This window comes from Nelumbo lutea, chromosome 1, assembly GCF_056320005.1.
Source record: "Nelumbo lutea isolate HS-2025 chromosome 1, American lotus-T2T, whole genome shotgun sequence".
In the NCBI taxonomy this organism is placed as follows: Eukaryota; Viridiplantae; Streptophyta; class Magnoliopsida; order Proteales; family Nelumbonaceae; genus Nelumbo; species Nelumbo lutea.
In genome coordinates this window covers 7,219,581-7,243,494 of record NC_142684.1, presented here as the reverse complement: position 1 = coordinate 7,243,494, position 23,914 = coordinate 7,219,581, and the positions used below count along the sequence as shown (strand labels likewise).

The window sequence follows — 23,914 nt, the reverse complement described above, 5'->3', positions numbered from 1 at the left end:
AGAGGTTATACATTGCTTTGAAAGATGACAAACTTCACATTGTGGAGCAAGACAAAACATAGACCGAAATAAACTAGAAATTAAATGTTTCATAAAACTGAAAGAAATATGTCCAAGACAACAATGCCACAATTGCATTTGACTCAAATTGTCACTATGCCATGACTCAAATTAACACATCAACCCTTGATTTGAGGCTTGGTCAAGAAGATAAACCCCATCTTCATGTCCACTTCCAGTTGTCCTCCCCATGCTTAGGTCTTGAAAAGCACAATGAGAAGGAAAGAATGTTATATAACAACTATTGGCTTTGGTAAGAGAACTAATAGATGAGAGGTTCTTATGCAACTAGGGAACATGAAAGGCAAAACTCGATCAAAAATTAGTGGTAAGTTTGACTTCACCCAAACTTGAGATTGAGGTTTGAAACCCATAAAAAACTATCATCTTACCTTTCACTGAGAATAAATTATATGGGGTGAAGTAGGATGGCATACTAGTCATATGGTCACAGGTCACTTGCTCCAGATTCAATAATCTAGGAGTTAGGAAGTGAAGTATGACAAGCAAGTGCAGTACTTGATTTAGCAAAATCACTGGAAGGAGTGCATGAACCAGCAAAAGTAGATGACCCACCCCTTTCCAAATGAATCAGAAGACTCCTTAGTTTATCCATCATATCCAATATATCAAGAAAGGAGGATTGAGGAGCAAGAAAATGACTATGACCACCAATAGTAGCAACATGAGTATTACTCTTCTTCCTAGTCTTAAACCTTTCGGGTTTCAAATGAAGATTAACTTCCAACACCGGTCTTTGATGTGTTTAGGTTTCTTACAATATTCACAAATCACCTCTTCAGTCCTTTCACGCAAAACATGCTTACTTTGGGCTTAGTAGATGAAAAGGTTGAATGCTCACCAATTGGAAATTCGTACCATGGCAACTCTCCTGCTCTCCTCACCTTACACCAAATGAATAAGTAACTAGGAGGGATAAAATATCAATACTCAGGATATGTTGCCAAGTAAAATAAAACTCCATTTTAACCCAACCAGGAAAAAAATATAATTCTTAACGTATTTCCAATATTGCTCAGCATCCTCAGAATCTTTATATTCCAAGGCCTCCAAATGATCAATTTCTTCCCAAAGTGACTCTAAAGAAGAGAAATACATAGTCACTGTCCTTTTCCCCTGACATATATTGCATGCCTCTCTTCAAAGTAAATAAATTCTAGCTATGTTCTTTGCTTGGGAATAGGTTGCAACCACCCTATCCCAAATGCCTTTGGTAGTTGAAATAAACATGTAGTTACAGGTCATGTGGCAACATAGAGCATACCAGCCAAACATCACTATCAAATTCCCTTGCTTCCATTTGGCAAATTTTAGGTCTTTAGGCTTTGGCTTAGTTTCTTTACCAATAAGGAATCCAAAAGCTTACCTCTTCCTCCAATGGTAAGCTTAGCAGATTGAAACCACTCCAGAAAACTAATCCCATTAAGTTTTACAATGGTTATCATTCCACTAGAGACCATCAACACTTCTAGGAAGAACACTACAAGGAACCTAAGCATCCTTGAACAAGTTCATAACTCATAAAATCTTTCTCGACAACCCATACTCTCCAAATGCTAACTGGCATACAACAACCCAAGACAACTGGGTTTAAGCTCGGACTAGAAGCAAATAGAAGGAACAGAAATTTCCCAAATATTACCTAGGGTTTAGAAAAATGTGGGATCACTTCCCATCACTCTAGAAATGTAATACAGCCCAAACACACTAGGTATCATAATGAAAAACAACTTCAGATGAGTAAAGAATCCATCAACATCACATCTGAATTTTCAACTCTAGAAATGTAATACAAGATGTATACCAAAATGCTCCTAAAATCAGGGCACACCAATCTGAATCAAACTCAAGAACAGTTGCCGCTACCTGCACAAAGGGGCTCTTATGTCAGCAAGTGCCTCATGAAACAATAGTCAGCAGCAAGAGTTCTCTGGACCTTTTGTTGTTTTGATACCAAGTAGTCAATGAAAAGGAAGAGAAGAGAAGATTTGAATAAGTGGGATCTGTTAATATATTTATACTGAATGGGAAAGTTACATGAATGTCCCTCATAAGGCTCCCAACTACAAAAGAAACATTAAGACTAAAAAGACCCAACAATATACAACTAGTTCCAATCATTAGAGGACTAATATTCTCAACAAGATGTAAACATGAGATAATTGTAAGAGGAATAAACCACCAACAGCTAACTATTGAACCAGAAATTTGTTTTACCTGGCCTTGATCATCAACTTTTGATGATAAGATGCCTTTTCAAAGAGGGGAACACTTTGTTAAGATACACCCAAGCATATTGCCCTGTTTTAAACAATTGGGCCAGCCAATGAAAAGGCCCACAAATCTTCTTATTCTGATAAAAGTAACACTGAGTGGGCTTATTTAGAAGACTCATAAAGAAATAGCTGAATACAGTTGCACACCTAAAGATAAGGCTTTTACCTTCTTCAATTCCTTTTATGCCAGGAAGAACCTTAAGAAGATCCTCCATTTCCAACATCTCATAAAATGAAGCATATTTCTTGACATCCTGCAAATTTTGAGAATTATTAAGCATTAAATTCATAGAAAAGTTGATAATAGGTCCATTATATGAAATAGCATTTGATCACCTGAACTTCAAGCATGAAGCATTTGTTCAAAAGAAGAAGAGAACCAGGTCCAATTCTGGGACAAATGAAAAAGGAAGGTTAAACAAGAATAGATAAAAACAATACATAGTAAATATTCCAGCTAATTGATATTCAAAAGAAAAGCCATTGTTGTATGGCAGAAAGGTCCTACCTTTGCACTCTTTTACAAGTAGTCCTCCTACATTTGTTTATACAGGTATTGTATGCTAAACTATTTCAATGATTCTAGTTTTGGTGTAGGCATGTACAGTGAGTAATTATACAAAAAGAAGACATGCTGCAAAAAAAAAAAAAAAAACTTCACCAAATTATAGCTGCTGGAATGGTGCTCCATAGCTTCCATCCTCTTCTATTGAGAACCCGCAACTTCCAGCCCTTCAAAGGCTCCAAAGTGATGCTGACCGAGACTCAAGCGAGGTTTACAAGTCTATGGAAATGATTGTACACCTCACAAATGGCCAGGAAATTGAGAAATAAGTGATGTGCAGATTCTCCGCCCATCCCATAGAAAGCACAGCTCATTGTGTCTAGGGATAACCCCATCCTTTGCAGGTTATCTCTAGTGAGAGACTTACACATCACCACAGGCCAGAAAAAGAAAGCAACCTTGGAGAGAATTGGGAAATCCAGATCTGTGGGAAATCTGACTCTGGATTGTTATTTGGCTTGTTGAAAAATGATCTAACAGAAGTTCACTGAGCTTTCTCATCTCCAAGTCCTTGAAACCCCTTGACTCTGCTGTGGAGTTGTGCCATTAAGAAGCCTGATCAGGGAGGCCATATCCTCTATTTCCCAGACAATTAGGGGTCTACTAAAAGACAGCACCAAGACACAGCCCCACATTGCATCTCATATGAATCTGGCACCTGAGCATCCCTGTTAACAGCTAGGATGAGAACTTCCCTCCAGAGGCTTATTCTGTGCCCTGCACCTATTTTCAACTGAGTTCCTTGAAGAAGCCTATTATGAAATTAGCCACAGCCTCTCAAAATTAAGCAGCCATAAGGCTCATGACTTATACCTGGAGCCCAGTTGAAATTCCTTGTTCCAAACTTTTGTGCAATTATATACCTCCAAGTCGTTGTGTTTATGTGACGAACCTCCAAAACCGTTTCCCAGTCCATGCTGAAGCCATCACCTTCAGCCTGATTCCCAAACCCCCAGCATGAGTTGGTTAGCAAACCTGTCTTCAATCAACTACGTGCATTTTCTTCTCCTTCCAACCTCTCCACAAAAAGTCTCTTTGCAGCTTCTCCAATCTTGCTGCCACTCCAGATGGCATTCGAAACTATGACATGAAGCATGTAGGTATGAGATAAACTAATCTTCAGCGGTGTGGTCTTTGCTCCTATGGACAGGCACTTTGGCATCCATGCAGCTAGTTTTAGTCCATGCACTCCAAAAGCAGAGCCCCACAAAGACCCTGTTGTGCATTTTTCTCTCAAAGGTAAACCAAGGTATGTTGTGGGGAGTTTTCCAACCCAGCATCCAAGAATTTCTGCCAGGTGAGTTATATCTGCCACCTTCCCAACAGGTATAATATTAGCTCTTTGCTAGCTCTACCTCAAGACCGAGACTGAAAGGAAGAACCTAAGATGCACTAGATGGATTGGTTCATCTGATAGGAAGAATAAGGTGTCATATGCATACTCTAATAAAGTAAATTACAGCTATCACCTCCACAATAGGGGTATCTCGCTCTTTGTGAAGTTCACCTCAAGACTGGAAACTGCCTCAAACCATTTCAGCACATATCTTAGATGCATCAGCTGGCTTGGTTCAGCTGAAAGGAAGAGTAAAGTGTCAACTGCATACTATAATAAATACACCATAGCTCCAGAGTTATTTACCCAAAAACCATCTAAATAGCCCCCTTCTACTGCTCTGTTGATCATCTTTGATAAAGCCTCCATTATGCAAATGAAATTTGGTGGAGAAAGGTCACCTTGATGAATCCCTCTTGAGCTTTTCAAGAAATCTGCGAATTCCCCATTATACAGAACGTTGGTGTTGTCACACATCCTTTGATCCAATTTCTCCACACTCCTAAAATTCATCCTTTCTGATGATGTAGCCAAAATCCCCAACTTACATGATCATAGGCCTTCTCCGACTACCTTGTATAGCAACCGCTTCTCTCCACTATTCAACTTTGAATCTTATAGTTCGTTAGCTATTAGGACTCCATCCAGTAGCTGCCTATTAGGTACAAATGCACCTTGTGATGGAGATACAATTTATGGGAGAACCTTTCTCACGTGGTTGGCTAGAACTTTTGCCAAAATTTTGTAAAAGCTACCAGTTTGACTAATTGACCTAAAATCTTTGAGATGTACAGTCCCTCTCACCTTTGATATTAATGTGCAAACTTCATTTCTTTTTTGATCAGCAAGAAAATTGTTAATTGTATTAATATGTGAAAACAAAGTTACAGTAGAGTGAGTGTTCAGCCACCCAAAGATACAGAAGACAAGAAGAAAAATGCCCAAGATAAAAAGATTTACAATAATGCCCAAAACAGGTGCTGCCTATAGACCCCCTGCTTTGCTAATATGTTAGCCAACACATTTGCAATCCTTCTTACCCAGGTAAAAGTAGTTTTCCTTGACAGTAGAGTGAGCATTCAGCCACCCAAGATACAGAAGACAAGAAGAATGCCCAAGATAAAAAGATTTACAATAACGCCCAAAACAGGTGCTGCCTACAGACCCCCTGATTTGCTAATATGTTAGCCAACCCATTTGCAATCCTTCTTACCCAGGTAAAAGTAGTTTTCCTTGACAAACTTTCTATTTCCCTGAAAACATGCCTATAAATCCAAGGCACATTGCGCCTAGTAGTGGTCCAGGATACAACCAATTTTGAGTCCCCTTCAACTTGCAAGATTTTGAAGTTTGATTGCTTAGCAAATTTTAGGCCTTCTAACAAAGCCACCAGTTCAGCCTTCACTGAATCTCCAACCCCTAAAGGTCCCAAATACATAGCCATCAACTTGCCTGAAGAGTCTCTAAACACACCTCCAAGACCTTCCATTCCCTAGGGGTGCAAACAGATTGTATCAAATTCAGATAAGGGTATATCCGAATTCGATTCATTAAGAAATATAGCATATCCAAATTCAGTTCAAATCGGATGGATTTAAAAACAGCTATATTCAAATTTGGTTTGATTAAATAATCGGATATCTGATTAAAATCCAATTCGATTTGATTGTTGAAAAACAAAGGTTAAAAAATATAAGTTCTAAGTATTGGGCTGTCAATGGGTCAGGTTGTACCTGATGGACCCAATGGCCCCAAGTCAATTGGGTTGGTTCCGGTTCCAGGAACCAGAGTCAGTTCCGGTTCCTGATATACTGTCCTGATTGTTCCACCCAGTTCCGAACCGATTCAGACCCAATCCGAGCTATATATATAATTTAACATATTATATTATATATTATATATACAATATGTTAAATTGTATAGTTTAATATATATATATATATATATATATATATATTAAATGTATAACATATTAAATAATTAAAATTATATAATATTTTCAATAGGTTCATTATATTCAGGTCCATCGGGCCAGATCCGATTGTTCCAAGAACTGATCGGTTAGGTTTTGGGTCTAAAATTACAGACCCTATCAGATCCAGATCAGTAACGGGTCCTTAGTATTTCTTGTCAGGCCAGTTCCAGTTCTACCTTGACCCAACCCACACCCAACCCGTTGACAGCCCTATCTAAGCGACCTCAACCAATGTGTGTGGAATTATGTTGTAGTTGAACAGCAATCTGACTTACAGAGCTGAAACAGAAAAGAAAATGTTAAAAACAAAATAAAACAAAATAAACCCAAGTGAACAAGATAAAGGAATGAAGTTAAAAATCAAAACAGAGATTTCAGTTTGGAGAGGGAAAATCTATAATGCCAGAAAGACATGGTACCAAAAGAGCTTTGACCAATTAAAACCCACCTATGACTTTTGATAAATGTCACTTGATCGGTTAATATGTTTAAGATACTGGTTGATTGGTCACAAGATTGGTCACAAGTTCTTTCCACAGTAATCAACTGATTACTGTGGCTAAATCTTGCCCTGAAATGGCATCCCATGAACTTCTTAGGGTCTTCTTGGCCACACATCCAAGGCAGAACCCTAGAAAATGAGCTCCTTGCTTCACAAAAATCAGTCCCAGGGTTTTACAGTTTCTCCCAAAAAAAAGAAAAAAAAAAAGGAAAAGAAAACGGTAAAGAGAAGAGAGGAGACATGAGAAACCAAGGTTTAAAGTATCAATACACCTGATACGCATGAACAGGTGTATTGAGTGTTTTGATACAACAGAATACCCTTTTTCAGCTTTGTTTTTCAAAAATGGTCAGGAGGTCACTCTTAGCCTGCCTACCCCGTGAAAATGCCCAAATTCCAAAACCCCCTTTATTTCCTGTATCAGAGCCCCACCAATACAATACACCCAATACGGGGCATATCATATCGAAATTTTGAACCTTGTGAGGAACCAATTGAGTTTCAGGTAGAAGTAATGCTCCAATACCATGATTGTATTCAGAGCTTAAAGAAGACGAGAAGTTTCAAAGAAGGAAGTGGTGGCAGCTTGTAGCTTGTATCTTGCTGCCCAGACCACAAAAGCCTTTATGGTCAAGTCTTTTTTTTTTTAGAAGCAAAGGCAACTTTTTATTAAAGAAGAAACAAGCAGAAGTACATGAGAGGATGTACCTGAAGCCAAGAGAGGCTTGGCCAGATTACAAAGGCAAACAACTGTCACTAAACATGAAATCTCTAGAGACCCCTGATTTTGCTAGGAAATCAGCAACAGAATTTTGCTCCCTAGGAATCCAGACCAACTTCACATTCATAGAGTCTAGGATGTCCCTGGCTTCAGCTAAAAAGTTGGCTAACCTACAGGGCCCTCCCTTATCCTGTAACCAAACTATAGCATTTGAAGAATCCCCTTTAATTGTTAAGGAGGATAATCCTAGCTGCTTGGCGAGGCGAATTCCTGTGAGTGCAGCCAAAACCTCAGCCTTTAGAAGTCCTTAGAAAGGCAGTTGATAAAAAAAACAGCATAACATAAGAGGCCCGGGCCCATAAATACAACATATAACAGAACACAGAATATAGACGGACTGGTCCAGACTATTTTGCTGTTACAAGTTACACCACTTCCAATGCTCTCTGACTCTATTCTATGGCCATCAACAATTCCTTGGTCTCTGCCTACAATGTAGAGAGTCAGTAGGCTGGGCTGATTCTTATTTTACATTGTAATGTTGTATCCTTCCAGTTATAGTGCTTGGGAGCATTGCTGTTTCATAGCTATACAAACTGTATCATTATGTAAAGCTCTTGTCTAATTAATCCCTGTAAGAGAAGAGCAATGTCCTTTCTCATTTTTTGAATCACTAATATATAAATCATTCTTTTGGGGCTTGGTCTGACTTTAGACACACCCATTCATCTCTCTCTCTCTCACAACTTGTTTATGACATGGAATCAGAGCAGGTTCAGTTCTGGCTTTGAGTAGATCTGTACCTCCTATGAGAGGGCCAGAACTCCTATTTCTCTTTCATGCCATTATTTCTACCCATATATCTGTCTCATGTTCACACTTCACAATCAAATGAAACTTCACTACCAAACCTAAAGAAGAATATCTCAAATGAAGAATAGTTGCAAATATCTAGGAGAAAAAAATATCCCCCTCTCAAAGAACAAGGACAAGCAAGAAACCTATGATTGAAATAAAATAAAGAAAAAGTGGGCTCTTACTTGTTGTAGTCACCAACAGCACATCTCCCTTCAATTGTTTTTGTGCCATCTGTAGAGAGTTCAAACATCAAATTGCCATATAGCACTTGTTTAAACTCGTTACCAAGAAATCAAAATACTAAATGCAAAAGACCCAAGAATGATGAAAGAAAATTACCAAGCAGCTAAAACAATCAGGCATAAACAATCATGACACAATGACTCAATGAGATAATACCTCTCAGCTGTGAAAAGAAAGGCTCCTGGACATAAAGTTCAAACCCTACAGTCTTCAGCACCTAATAGAAGAGGATGGCTAATGAGTGTGTTTGCAAAGATATCTCACTCTGAAACTTATAAAAACAAATAACAAAAATGGCATGTATTAGCTTACATTTGTCAATTCAGATCCCTTCTCCAAAATAATATTATTCCAGTCATGTTCCTTTTGCTTAAATGATTCATCTTCCTGGATCAATACCAGTTTATTAGATGTTCTCTTAAAGGCTCTAGAAGTTATGCATTGGTATAGAGCTGATGTCAGAGACTTATATAAAGGATAATGTGGCACTCCTTCTGCAACATCTGGAATCATTGAAAATAAAGTAAATGTAAGTACCTACTAAGGACTAAGACATAACTAAATATGGTTCCAACTGTCACCCAGAACTGAACTATCAAATATGCATTTTTGAAGGTTGGAACCTGATATACAATTTATTATGATTACACTTGATCAGGTTGTATCCTGTTTTTATTTTATTAATAAATGTGTTTACTCTTCAAATATAATACATATATGTATACATATAATATACTGATATTATCCCAAAAGGTGATTTTGGAGGTAGAGAAAGTCATGAGGGATTTCTTGTGGGAGTTAGGGAAAGGGAGGAATGATCATGTGGTTAGGTGGGAAATAGTATGTAGGAAGGATCAGGGGGGTTTGGGACTAGGCAATCTAAGGAAGAAAAATACAGCATTACTAGGTAAATGGCTGTGGAGGTGACCTCTAGAAAGGGAGAGGCTTTGGCATAAAGTGGTAAGGAGCGTGCATGGTGCGGTAGACAACAGATGGGGTGCTAGTGTTTCTCGGCGTGCTATGCTGAAATCCCCATGGAAGGCTATTCATAGTATTCTTCCCGTTTTCCTGAACCTGATCGGGTATGATGCTAGTACTGGAGATAGGGTTTTGTTTTGGGAAGATGTTTGGATTGGTGACTGTGCCCTCAAGGACCTCTTTCCTTCCTTGCATTCCTTCTTGTGTTTTAAAAACGAGCCAATTCAAAGGTTCGTATCCTCTTCCTCTTCTTCTGGCATAAACTGGAAATTGGGCTTTAGAAGAGACTTGAGAGGTTCCGAGCTTAACCAGGTTGCTTTGCTCCTTAAAACCATTGATTTCGTTTGCTTGGACCCTCCTTCTGTAGATTCCCGTATTTGGAATCCTTTACCTTCAGGTTCCTTTTTCTTGTGCTTCCTTCTTAGCTTCCTTGTGCTCCTCTCCTTTGCCTCAACCTTTTCATAGCAAGGAAGTTTGGTCCAAACCTGTCCCTCCTAAAGTTGGAGCCCTTTGTTGGGAAGTCTCCCTCGGGAAAATCAACACTTTGGATGTTTTGCAAAAAAGAAGATCTAGTATTTGTATCTCTCCTAACTGGTGCACCCTTTGCAAAGCAAACGAGGAAAGTTGCTACCATTTACTAATCACTTGCCCTTTTGTTGTAGGCCTTTGGGATAAGCTTTTTGATCTTTTTGGGTGCAGGTGGACAAAACCGGTGCAGATTTGCAATCTTTTTGATCCTACAACTTTCAGGTGGCCAAAGAGAAGAGGAAGAGTTTTGTGGAGGTGTGTGAGAGCTGCTTTGGTGTGGACTGTGTGGGAGGAATGAAATGCTAGAATCTTTAATGACAAGGAGAGGGATCAAACTTGTGTGTTTGAAAACATATTATGTAGGGCCATAAGTTGGGTAAAATCCTTGGATCTGTTCTCCTCCTACACTTTTGATGACATAAGGAGAAATTGAGAACAACTGGCCAAAAGTTCTGCAGTCAGAAGCAAGCTGGTGGTGGATTGAAAGTCTACTGATGCAGGCGTCATTAAACTAAATTTTGATGGCAGTAGTTTGGGCAACCCGGGGCCTTCTGGAATAGGGGGAGTCTTTAGAAACGAAGAAGATCAGATTGTAGCTCTATTTTCTGGTCCTATAGGGTGGGGAGACTCAGTAAATGCAGAACTCCAAGCCGTGTTACAAGGAGCAGAATATGCAAGAGAGTTGGCAGTGGATCATTTAATGATTGAAGGTGATTCTAAATTGGTGGTTGGATAGCTAAAAGAATTAGAGATGGCAGCCTGGCCGTACAGGGGGACTTTGAGAAGATTTAAGTGGCTAACTTCAAATATTTCAGTCACAGTTCAATCGGAAAGAAGATCGACAAATGGGCTGGCAGACCTCCTAGCTAAACAAAGAGTACATAGGAATCAGCTCTTTTGGGCTCAATTGTAAGCTTTATGATGTAGTTAGGAGGCTGCACCTCACACCTCTTAGTGGGGAATTGTATGATGTATACTTATTTCTTTAATCAATAATATCATCATTTCCATTATCTATCAAAAATATACTGATATTATCCCTTTAGAAATCAAAGTTTTAAACTCTGATTTAAAGCTGCAAATGGACCACTCACAATGTCTTCAAGTTGGTGTGACCACTCCCAATCATCTCCAGTGATGACCACTCCCAAGCATCTCCAGCAATGGAGTGATTCCGATGGTAGAATCATGAACCACAGCTTGCAAACAACAGGTCGCATTCTCAGGTGATGGAATCGCCAGAGAATACGGTTTCAAAGGAAGACAGAAACACAGGGTAGAAGTTTGACGGAGAGGAATCGCCAAGGAAGGAAGGGGAGACAAGCAGGTGAGGAAGTCTCCCAGCCTGGTTTGGAAAGAAAGCGAGTAGAAGGTGTTACCTCTCCGGCATGGCCTTCAGGAGGAGTAGCTCTTCTCAAAGCAAATCTGAAGCATTTCTTTCTGGAGGTAGACAAGAAGAATGTAGAAGAGAGGGTGTGCTTTTTACAGCCCTGCTTGGTGGGGGCGTTTGATTGAAAGGACTTTGAAGTTAGAGAATTACAGAGGTGAGTAAACAGAGCTTGGGACTGTCCCCTGGGGATTGCTGTGCGACGTTTAGACAAGGAGAGATGGCTCTTCATACGCCTGTCAGGAGAGGGTGCTCAGAGAATCCTGAATACGGGAACTTGGTGTTTTAAAGGGGTGTTACTTCACCTTGAGCCCTGGTCAGACTCCCTCAGAATTTAGTAGAAAAATGATGACATCCCTGGTTTCATTTGGGTTAGAATCTATGGTTTGCCCCTATGGAGCACCGAGCTAGCTAGGAAATTAGGTGACCTTTGTGGAGGCTTTTTGGTGACCAATGACTTAGAGGACTTTAGATGGTCCTTGAATTAAGGTTCGTTGGTCTGGAATTCCACCCCAGACTGCGAATATAAAATATGTACATGGTCACAATTTGGCCAGAGCGGACACCAAAGAAGATGAAAGTGCCAGGGGATGAGGGGATTTCCTAGAGGCAGTGGAAATTGAACCATAGTTGGTACAGAAGGTTCTGGGAGGCCTTTCCATTGAAGAGGAAGTCAAGACAATGCTGAAAAAACACGAGGGGAACTTAAGGGAAGAGGTAGAAGGAGAGGCAGCTGGGAAGGAGAACCCTGACGCAATCCTGGAAGGGAGTGGAGAACTGTCAAGAGGAGGAGAGGTAGAAGAAGAAATTGTGACCATTGTTTCCCAAGTAGATCTGACAAGTAAGAGAAGATCACACTGTCTAAAACTTTAGGGATGACGTCGCATGACTTTCAAATTTCAAACAGGTGGGAAGCCTTGGGTGGCAACGTGGATTTCATTGATAAGATTCCGGTGGCGGTGGCAACCATCTTAAGACCCAAGGGTTTGAAGTGAATTTGGGCTCTGGGTTTCAAGCCCAAAGGCATAACACGACCCAACGTCATGAAGGTTCTTTTCATGCGCCTAGCCCGATTAGTATTAAAAGCCCAACAAGAGACCCTCGACAAGAAGTGGAGCCAAAGAGTTACCAAGATAAAGGTAAGCAACCTTTTCAAGTTGAAGACTCGACTTCCTCAACTGACCATAGAAGTCACGTAGATGATGGAGAAGGATCAAGTCATTTTTCCATGATAAGTGAAGGAGAGCTGGAAGGAGATCGTAGTAGGGATGGCAATTTTCCCCATTTCCCCGATCCCTGTGGGGATCCACCCCGAATGGGGTGGGGGTGGGGATGATTTTCCCCCCGCATGTATATATGTACACATACATCTATATATTAATATTTTTAAAAATATGGTTGAATATGTTTGAATCTTTTCTAATAGGATTGTAAATTTTAACTATTTGATTTTTACTTTTTAAATAAAATAAAAAACAAAAACAAAATGGTTAACATTATAAAAAGTCACGGGGAATGGGAATCTCCATGAGGATGGGGATAACCTTGTTCCCGTTAGCGGGGATGAGGACAGGGATGGGGAGAGGCTCCCCGTCCTCCCCATCCCTGCCCCACCCTGCTGCCATTCCTAGATCGTAGAGGCGATACAGTGATTGGGGAGCAAAGTCTTGCAACTAGATCTTCAGGGGTGGTAGGGGATCGGCAAAGTCTCTCAAAGGTTAGGGTTGGTATGGTGGATGTCGAAGAGGTTATATCGGCAAAGAGTAGGGTAGTTGGTGAGAGTGCGGTAACAAGGCAAGTGGTGGTTGTGCCTGATGTTATAGCAATGGAGGGAACAACAGTCTGTGAAGGGAAGGCAATGCAAGTAGAAGGGGAGAAGCAAGTGGTTGTGGAGCTAGCAGTGGTACTTGTAGAGAAAGATGGTTTGTCACCAGGCCAGTCGTCAGTTTCACTGAAGCCCTTGGTGGTGGTCCTGCCAAACAGGGATTTGGCAGTGAAGGAAAGCCTGATGCAGCCCAGGTTGGTGAATCTGAGGTATGTAGAAGAGACTGAAGTCTCAGATTTGACATGGTTGAAGTTTCTTAGCTTTGGAGATTTTTTGGGGGTGTCCTTTAAGGAATGGAGGAGGAAATGAAAGCTCTCTTGGTGGCGATTGAAAATAGATGGTTGGTAGAGAAAGGGGAAAAGAACAGAAGGAAATCTAAAGAGTTGCTTAGGCTTGCTTGGGGCTTAAATGAAAACGCGAGGAGAGCAAGCCAGAGCAACAAAGCTTCAAAAGTAATTCCAAATGGAGTCTCTCAAAATAATTTCATGGAACATTCGGAACCTTGTCTTTGGTAGAAGAAGAGTAGTTGCAGGATGTTTCTTGAGGGGAAAGAAGGCAGATATCCTAATTCTGCAGGAAACTATAGCTCCAGAATTTAAAAGTATGGGGTTGTTCGAAGTGTGTGGGGTCCTTAGCCTTGTGATTAGTTAGCGGTGCCAGCTAATAGTACAATATGGGGAACTGCGCTAATTTAGAACAGAAGCGTGTTTAAGCTGGTGGATAAGGAGGTAGGTTTGTACTCAGCCTCAGTTAAGCTCCTCTGGTTGCAGTACGATTTGACAATTGTGGTTTCAGGGGTTTACGGACCTATTGACTCCTCTCTAAAATGCGACTTTTGGGAGGAACTCAATGCAGTAAGAAGGAAATGAGGTGGCCCTTGGGCTATTGGTGGAGATTTCAATGCAATCCTAAAGCAGGAAGACAAGAAGGGGTGCAGGTGTACAAATAGGGGCATGAGATTATTTGCAAATTTCATCCAAAGGTGGGAGCTGCTCGATTTGGCTTAATGGGGCAAAGTACACCTTGACAAATAACCAAGAGGCTCCATCCTTGGCCAGATTAGCTATGTTCATTATCTCAACAGAATGGGATTACTTTTTTCCAAATACCACCCAGGAAACTCTGCTGAGAGTTGTCTGACCATATTCTGCTGCAGCTAGTAACTGGTGATCCAAGGAAGAAGGTGATAGGCCCCAATTAATGCCAGGAAGAGGAAAGGTCAACAATCAGCTAAGGGGGGGAAATAATTGAACAATTAATCACATGAGGGCAATTATAGCTGGAGGGAATAAGGAGAGTCTTGGGGCATTTATAGCTATGTCAGTTACGAATAAGAAGAGTTTTTGGGCATTTATAACTAGGCCAGCTGGGCATTTATAGAGGGAGTCAGTTATGCTATCAGTAGAGTATAAGAAGGGGCTTTGGGGGATGGGGGTGGTATGTTTTTTTTTTTTCTTTGAGTGAAGAATATTGTGTGTGTTTGGGAGAGTCGGCGGTCTCTCGAAGAACCGACCAACTATTAATGTTTTCTGCTGAATGAATACTAGTTTCTTTCGTTGATGTTTGAGTGTGTGAACTCTGCTGGGAGTCTAAGAACTGTGTGTGAAGTTTCTGGGTCATATCAGAAGGGTCACCCTTTCCATTTGGAATATTGCTGGTTGGGCGCAGAGGGTTTTGATGCAAACATAAAGACTTGGTTGGCAGAAGTGTCTTACGAAGGAGGGAGCCCTTGAGAAATGTTTGACCAAGGGCCTGGTAGGAGTTCCAACTTCCAACTGGGGTCAGGCTCGAGACTCTGGATGTTGGAAGTGGACTTCAACCGGGGTCTTCTCAGTCAAGTCCTTTTACAAGGGCCTGGTAGGCATTCTATGGGCCTCTTTTCCTAGTAAGGTGATTTGGGGTTCTGCTGCACCCTCCAAAGTGAAGTTCTTCACTTGGGTGGTAGCCCTTGAGAAATGTTTGACCAAGGAAATGCTAATGAGAAAGGAGTACATTGTCCAAGATAGATTGTGTGTACTTTGCAACAGAGAGGAAGAGATAGTTGGACATTTGTTTGTGCACTGTAGTTTCAGTTCAGCTGTGTGGAGTCACTTCATAAGGGCTATCAATCTGCACCCGTGCTGCCCCTTCTCAGTTAAGGATTTGCTGCAAGAATGGGGCATTCCAGGCATGTCCAGAAAAGGAAAAGTTTGTTGGTCAGCAATTCCTTTGGCTGTTTTGTGGGCCATTTGGTCTGAAAGAAATCTGAGAATTTTTTATCAAAATGCATCAACAGAATCAGGGGTGATAAATAGGGTGAAAGAGGATCTTAGAAGCTGGTTATCCATCCATACTGTATTTAAAGATGACATTTTATCCTCTTATTTTACTTTTCCTTCTTTTTCTTTTATATCTCTTCTTCAACTCCTACCCATCTTCCATGTTCTTCTCTATTTCCTCTAGTATTCTCCTATATTTTTTTCTATATTAATTTGAAACTATTAGTTCTAAAATTCGAGGTTTAGGATTTTCTTTTCTTCTTTTATTCTTGGTAGATTTCATTCTGCCACCTTCCAAACATGAACAGAATCTCAGCAATCCTAGAATACTATCAAAATTTAGGACTATGAAAAAACATAGTATTTATCATGAGAAAAAAACATCGGATCAGAGATAGCACAACTTAAGAGTTTAATCTAATCAACAAACTTGAATTGATCCAAATGACAAAGTAGACAGCAAACCTCTTGCAAACAACTTAGCTTAAAAATCAGCTAATTTATTTAATACCTCCGTTACTGCTTTGTTGAGAATATCCATTCTGGATCAAAACATCAACTGATTGAACTTGGGAAAAAACGAACCCAAGGAAAAAATAAAAAATAAAAAAGCCCATCGACACTTCTTTTAACTCCATCACTCAAACTCAATTACAGAATTCTATTAAACTTCAGAAAAAACATCCGCCAAGAAACATTTTCACTTTAGAACTCCAACACAAATTAATAAAATCAATGAACCAACCTCCAACATCAAAATTGCCGTCACTGGGATCATCTCTAAGTAGATTGGAGCAGTACTCCTCAGACAACCCTAGATCGATTTCTAGGGTTCTATCGACACAAGACGAGAGAATGAACTTCAAGAGCTGTTCCATACAGTCTCCGAGTTGGACTAGGGAGACCTCCGGAGAAGAACGTGGGGGCAGGAACCCTTCCATTTTTCAGTTTTCACTCATCTGTGACTTCCTTTTCTTCGTCTGACGGAAAATGCTAGGACTCCGTTTGGGAAGAATGCTATTTTATCATTCGTCTGTGTATGTTGCACTCTTCGAACACATTTGTATGCACACTTTCCAAACGGAGCCTAGTTTTTAGGTAAATTATAAAAACCCCCTTCGACTATGGAGTCGATGGCAATTAGTCTTCTAAACTTTCATTTGCGACAACGACCTCCTTGTACTTTTTTTGGTAATAAGACCCTCTTCTACTACTGATCAGTGATAATTACCCCCTGAATTTTTATTTGCGATAGAGATCCCTGAACTTTCACTTTATTATAAATACCCCCATTCGTTAGAGTTCTGCTGGTTAACTTTGAAAAAAATTCTCGTTCAGCTGTTTAAAATTTTTTAAATCCCCAAACTGCTATCTTCTTATTTATTTGAACGATTTCTGATTGGATTAGTTTTCTAAATATATAATTGAAGTCCTCTAAGGTTTCATTTGATTTTTTTTTTATTTATTGAAGAAAGGAGTGGATAATTTTTATATTTTAAGATAAAAAGAGGCATTCATGTTAGTTAAATGAAACAATGATTTAAAGAAACATGTTTTTCCATGTGAGTGAAATGATTCTTATTATTTTAGTTGGTTATGTATAGAGAATATATAAGTATTTTTTGGGTTAATTAGGGTTTAAGATAAAAGGGCAAGTGAAAGAAAATAAGAAAAGTTCAAGTGAGTATTTTTGGTAATTTAGCCTTCTATCATTTAACTTAACGGCATAAGGTTACTTGTTGCAAAGTACGTAAAAGTTTATGGGGTCTTTGTCACGAATGAAATCTTAGGGACTAATTGTCACTTACACATAGTACAAGGGGGTCTTTATAAGTTACCCTTTTTTTCTTCATGGGGCTACACAACGAGAGAGAACCCATCCCTTAAACCCTCAACCCTGGTGGCAATGGGATTTGATCTCAAATGTGTTACAATGTGTTAGATGTCCTACCAATTGAGACATCGTCAATTGATTAAGATTTTAGTTGTTCATGGTAGACAACATTCTTCATACAAGTATGACACATATCACAACATCCTCACAGTATGAGAGAATGTTCAAATGATTTGCTTAAGAGAAACCGGATTTTCTCCTCACAAAGCACTACTCACACCAACCTCACACACATGGCAGCCATGAGTTGGGCACATATCCCATACTTGTATGGTGTCACTCATGGAGATGTGTGCCCAATACATGGCTAGGATGTGCTATATTAGGTTGGTGTGACAAGTGTTTTGGGAAGAGCATATTTGGTAGTTGGTACCATAGTGACAATGTGACGTGATAACAAAAAATCTTATAACCAATCAATTGGGAACCGATTAGGTGGTATTCTTTAAAACTTAAAAGGTTTAAATTATTGAAAATGCAAGGTGTATCAAAAAGGTAATTTCAAGAGGTATTGGGATACATTTTGGATATGTATGGATACAGGGAAAAATCAAGATTTGTATTGATATGTTAGGAAACTCGAGTAATTTTTAAAAATTATATTACTTATGAGTTTTATATGACTATAAATAAGTTATATGAGTTTTATTTGACTATAGATAAGTTATTCATGCATAAAAAACCATACTTTAATGGTTTATATAAAGTGTAAGGTATCCAAACACAATTGGTAACCATTGAAAAATTAAGAACTAAAGTGTGTGTAACCAACTGCCTAGAGTTGACTACACAAACACTTTCAATCATGTCATCAAGCAAACCGTAGTGTGTAATCATGTCATTGTCATTGTTATCACTCGTAATTGGCCTCTATACCAACTCAACATCCAAAATGCTTTCCTTCATGGTGATTTAGAAGAATTTGTGCATATGCAGCAACCCCCTGGCTTCATCAATAAGGATCATCTTACTCATGTTTGCCTTCTCAAAAGATCCTTCTATGGGTTAAAACAAGTGCCTTAAATTTTCATAGTTTCAAAAATTGAGTTCCTTTTCTCTTATTTGGTTTCACCGATTATTGAACAGACATCTCACTATTTACCAAGCACTTTAGCAGTGATTGTATTACATTGTCATTTACGTTGATAATAAAGATAGTGCTCAGTAGCATGGCCATTTTTTGGGCCTGATTTTTTTAGAAAAAAGCGCATATGCCATAGGTGTGTTAAATTACCAATTTTTAGTTATTTGACTGTCTGGGATCGTTTATTCTAGGTAGGCATAATTAAAGAAAATAATGCACTATAGAATAAACTCAAGATGAATGGGTGATCATGGCAGGCCGAACCCTTATGTATTTATAGAGTTAGCAAGCATGATTACAATAGGACTCTTTGAGAGTTCTAGATAGAGTACAACAAGAAGATAATGAGATAAAGAGATAAGGAGATTAGAGTTAGGATTAGGAGAGGAGAGAGATACTAATCATATTCAAACTCATAGAAGAGAAGAGTATGATCATATTCAAACTCCCTAATATGACCCCTCAAGTGAAATGTCTAGGAAGGACATGAAGCTTGGACTGAAGAGAAGCAAACCGAGCTCCACTTGATCAGTCGAGGAAATAAAAGTGAGTAAAGAGAGATTGTTTGAGAACAAGATCTTGTAAGAAGTGAAAATCAACTTCAATATGTCTAGTACGAGCATGGAAAACTATGTTCACAGCAAGATAAGTGGTGCCAATGTTGTCACACCAGATCACAGGAATCTATACAAAAGGTTGTTTTAGATCATGTAACAAGGAACGTACCCAAAGAAGCTCGATTGCAGTGTTTGCACAAGCTCGAAATTCAGACTTCGTGCTAGATCGGGCAATAGTGGCTTGTATCTTAGAACTCCAAGCAACTAGATTGCGACTCAAATAAATGAGATAGCCTCCAGTAGAACATCTGTCATCTGAGCAGTCGACCCAATCAGCATCGGAGAAAGTTCAAAGAGTAAGCGGAGCCAGTGCGAAGTATAAATGCAAACCATGATCAACAGTATGTTTAAGATACTGAAGTATCCACTTAACAACATTCCAGTGTTCTGTTGTTGGAGAATGGAGAAACCGACACACCTTGTTCATAAAGAAAGAAATGTCGGGCCTTGTAATGGTGACATATTGAAGAGCACCAACGATGCTCCGATACTTAGAAGGATTAGAAAGAGGATCACTAGTAAACTTGGAGAGCTTAGTAGTAGCAACCATAGTAGAAGTGAGAAGTTTAGCTTCAACTAAGTTGGTGCGATGTAAGAGATCCAAAATGTATCGCCATTGAGTAAGAATGACACCATGGGGTTGTAGTGTAACCTCCATGCCAAGAAAGTACTGAGCTGACCAAGATCCTTTAAAGAGAAGGTATGACCAAGTGTGGCAACTAAATCATCAAGAGCAGAAGAAGAGCCAGTGAGAAGGATGTCATTGACATAGACCAACATGTATAGAATGACTGAATCCTTTTGGTAAATAAACAAGGAGGGGTTAGTAGCTGAAATGGAGAAACCAAGCTGATTTGAGGAGAGAGTACCATGCACGTGGGGCCTGCCAAAGACCATAAAGAGCTTTGTTGAGTTTTCAAACATAAGAGGGAGAAGTCGGATCATTGAAGCCTTTGGGTTGACAAACATAGATCTCCTCCAATACATAGCCATTTAGGAAGGTATTATCAAAGTCTAATTGCCGAAGTGACTAACCAAGAGAAATGGCAAGAGCAAGAGTAGTGCAAATGGTGACCGGTTTAACCACCAGACTAAAAGTGTCAATGAAATCAACACCCAGAACCTGGCTGAACCCTTGTGCAACGAGACGAGCTTTGTAATGATCAACCAAGCCATCAGCCCATCGTTTTACTTTGTAAACCCATTTGGTGCTGATGGCATTCATGTGTGATTGGTACGGAACGAGCGTCCAAGTGTTGTTATTTACAAGGGCATTGAATTCACAAGACATAGCTTCACACTAAGCGGGATCCTTATATGCCTTAGAGAAGCAAGAAGGTTCAGTAGAAGTATCTGGCAGTGCAGCTAAGAGTGCTCTCGGAACAGAGTATCGAGATACATTATTGGTCCGTGATGGAAGAGATCTAGCCTAAGATCGAGTAAGTCTTGTATTGAGCGAGTGTCACATGGTGGAAGAGGAGAAGTCGATGATGTTGAAGTAGTTGATGAAGGAGAAGAAGAAGGAGTCGACAGTGGTGATGGAGACGATGGATCTGATGGATCAGCTGGTTGAGATACTGGCAAAGATGAGGTCAGTGACACATGAATAGTCACACCAGTACAATTTGTGGGAGCAGCTAGAGGGGAAGGAATTCTCATTAAACACAACATGACAAGCAATATATAGTTGACTAGAAGAAGGATGCAAGCATTTGTATCCTTTGTCGGAGTCATTGTAGTAGACGAATATGCATTGAAGAGACCTGTAAGAAAATTTGTTGTGATTGTATGGCCTGAGAAGAGGATAGCAGGAACCAAAGGTGCGAAGAAAATTATACTCAAGTGCCTTGCCAAAGAGAGTGGCAAAGGGAGAAGCACCTAATAACAATAAATGTAGTAAGCTGATTAATCAAGTAGACAGCAATGGAGGCAGCATCATCCCGGAAGGAATATGGGGGATTTGAGGAAGCCAATAAAGGCAGGTAGACTTGATGATGTGGCAGTGTTTCCGTTAAGCAACGCCATTATGTTCACGAGTGTGAGGGAAAGCAATCCTGTGTGTGACACCATGAGTAGCCAAAAAGGTTGAAACAAGTCAATACTCTCCTCCCAGTCAGATTGCAAGCATTTATTTTTTTCTCAGACAAAACCTTTACATGACACTTGAATTTAAGAAAAATCTCAAAAACATTGGATTTACTCCGCATCAAAAACAACCAAGTAAATTTACTATAATCATTAATAAAAATTACATAATATCTATAACCATTATTTGACTGAATCAGGCAGGACCCCAAACATTTGAATAAATTAACTCTAAGGGACTGCTAGACTCACTATTGGAAGAGGAAAGATGCAACCTATGACTTTTACCTAATTGACACGCCTCACAGACGGAAGAAGCATTGTTGGTAAAGAATGGTAGCCCAAATTTGGACATTACTTGCCTCACCACATGAAGAGTAGGATGACCCAATTGTTGATGCCAACCATATACTGTAGTGTGTTCACCGACAAAAGCAACTAGAGAAGTGTTCTTGATGCTAAGACTACCCGAGAAGCCGTAAAGTCCATCTATACTAGGTCCTCACAATATTGTTCTCCCCGTATAATCCTTCGAAACAAAATAGTTGCGATGGAATTCAAAATATATGTCATTATCACGAGTAAACTTGCTAACAGATAACAATTTTTTTTTGAAATAGTGGAAACATGCATCAAATCATTCAACTGAAACAAATGAGAATTATGAGAGTGGAAGAACTAATGAGAGCAATCGACAAACTTGTTCCATTGCCAACCTTCACCTGATCCAAACCATGATATTTGGATTGATTTTGCAGATTGTCAACATTTGGCGTCATGTGTGTGTGGCGTTGAAGTCTAGGTACCATGTGAGGTCAAAGTTTGAAAAGAAGCCTCCATGGTAAACAATAAGTGCATATTCTTCAGATTGCAAATTGTTAAAATTAAGATCATACTGTCATCGACATTTCGATGCTCCGTGTCAGGAGTGTTGCAAACTTGTTCCGTTGCCAACCTTCACCTGATTCAAACCACGATATTTGGATTGATTTTGCAGATTGTCAGCATTTGGCGTGTTCACCAGTATATGGCGTGTTCACCAATTGTTGATGCCAACCATATACTATAGTGTGTTCATCGAAAAAAACAACTGGAGAAATGTTCTTGATGCTAAGACTACCCGAGAAGCCATAAAGTCCATCTCTACTAGGTCCTCACAATATTGTTCTCCCCGTATAATCCTTCAAAACAAAATAGTCGCAATGGAATTCAAAATATATATTTTTGAAATAGTGGGAACATGCATCAAATCATTCAATTGAAACAAATGAGAATTATGAGAGAGAGTGGAAGAACCAATGAGGGCAATCGGCAAACTTGTTCCGTTGCCAACCTTCACCTAATCCAAACCATGATATTTGGATTGATTTTGCAGATTGTCAACATTTGGCGTCATGTGGTGTGTGGCGCTAAAGTCTGGGTACCATGTGAGGTCAAAGTTTGAAAAGAAGCCCCCATGATAAGCAACAAGTGCAGGTTCTTCAGTTTGCAAATTGTTAAAATTAAGATCATACCGTCATTGACATTTCAGTGCTCCGTGTCAGGAGTGTTGCAAACTTGTTCCGTTGCCAACCTTCACCTGATCCAAACCACGATACTTGGATTGATTCTACAGATTAATAGCATTTGGCGTCATGTGGTGTGTGGCATTGAAGTCTGGGTACCATGTGGGGTCAAAGTTTGAAGAGAAGCCTCCATGATAAGCAACAAGTGCAGATTCTTCAGTTTGCAAATTATTAAAATTAAGATCATACCGTCATTGACATTTCGGTGCTCTGTATCAGGAGTGTTGCAAACTTGTTTTGTTGCCAACCTTCACCTGATCCAAACCACGATATTTGGATTGATTTTGCAGATTGTCAGCATTTGGTGTCATGTGGTGTGTGGCACTGAAGTCTGGGTACCATGTGGGGTCAAAGTTTGAAAAGAAGCCTCCATGATAAGCAACAAGTGCATATTCTTCAATTTGCAAATTGTTAAAATTAAGATCATACCATCATCAACATTTCGGTGCTCCGTGTCAGGAGTGTTGCAAACTTGACAAGACGATCACGACCTTTGCCTTCATTATCATTGAAATGACCAAACAACCTTAGCCTCTGCCTCAGTTATTTGAAAATGTTTGGTTCTGCTCTTGGGACGACGTACTCTTGCGTTTGAAGAAAGTCTGGTTAGTTGTCGGTGTGTTATCCAGGGGTTGGGTATGATGTTGTTCCATCCAAGCTTCATGGCTGAGTAGGATACCTAAGATATCATCTATGCCTAGTTGATCCATATCGGGCCGATTGGTGACAATGGTAATGACTGATTCATATTCTGGACCTAGTCCAACTATCACATAAAATATAAGACTTATAGAGCTAACAAGATCGGCTACACCAGATAAATTATCAGAGAGACATTTGGCTCGATTAATATACTCAATAATAGAGAGACTACCCTTCTTAAGACTCTGCAATTATCTACGCATCTTAAGTATATGAGAACGGGAGTGCGCAGAAAAAGATTTCACAAGTGCAGTCTGTATCTCATGAAAAGATCGAAGGCCTACCACTTGAGAGAAAATCCCTTCGATGAGTGTGGAGATAATTCAATTAAGAACAAGTTGACCTTGCTGAAACCACTTGGCAAAGGCAGAATTCAGCATACTATTATTAGGATAATTTGGATCATTAATTTCTCTTGGAGGAGCCTTGATCAT

General features: G+C 39.7%; 1 protein-coding gene across 10 annotated transcripts in view; it reads right to left on the bottom strand.

Moving 5' to 3' along the window:
* The window catches only part of LOC148873373 (uncharacterized), a 69,981-nt gene extending 53,413 nt beyond the window's left edge, over window positions 1-16,568 (bottom strand). For 2 of the 10 annotated variants that reach the window (XM_088963894.1, XM_088963892.1), the window contains exons 1-6: window positions 16,279-16,510; window positions 8,870-9,060; window positions 8,714-8,774; window positions 8,497-8,545; window positions 2,694-2,748; window positions 2,524-2,611 (exon numbers count right to left, since the gene is read on the bottom strand). In XM_088963894.1, coding sequence (XP_088820020.1) covers window positions 2,524-2,611; window positions 2,694-2,748; window positions 8,497-8,545; window positions 8,714-8,774; window positions 8,870-9,060; window positions 16,279-16,474 — 640 coding nt within the window. In that variant the 5' untranslated portion in view covers window positions 16,475-16,510. Of the gene's footprint in view, window positions 1-2,523; window positions 2,612-2,693; window positions 2,749-8,496; window positions 8,546-8,713; window positions 8,775-8,869; window positions 9,061-16,278 lie in introns of all 10 variants that reach the window. The other 8 variants (XM_088963898.1, XM_088963900.1, XM_088963893.1 and 5 more) reach the window with 7 other exon arrangements.
* Window positions 16,569-23,914: the final 7,346 nt, after the last annotated feature.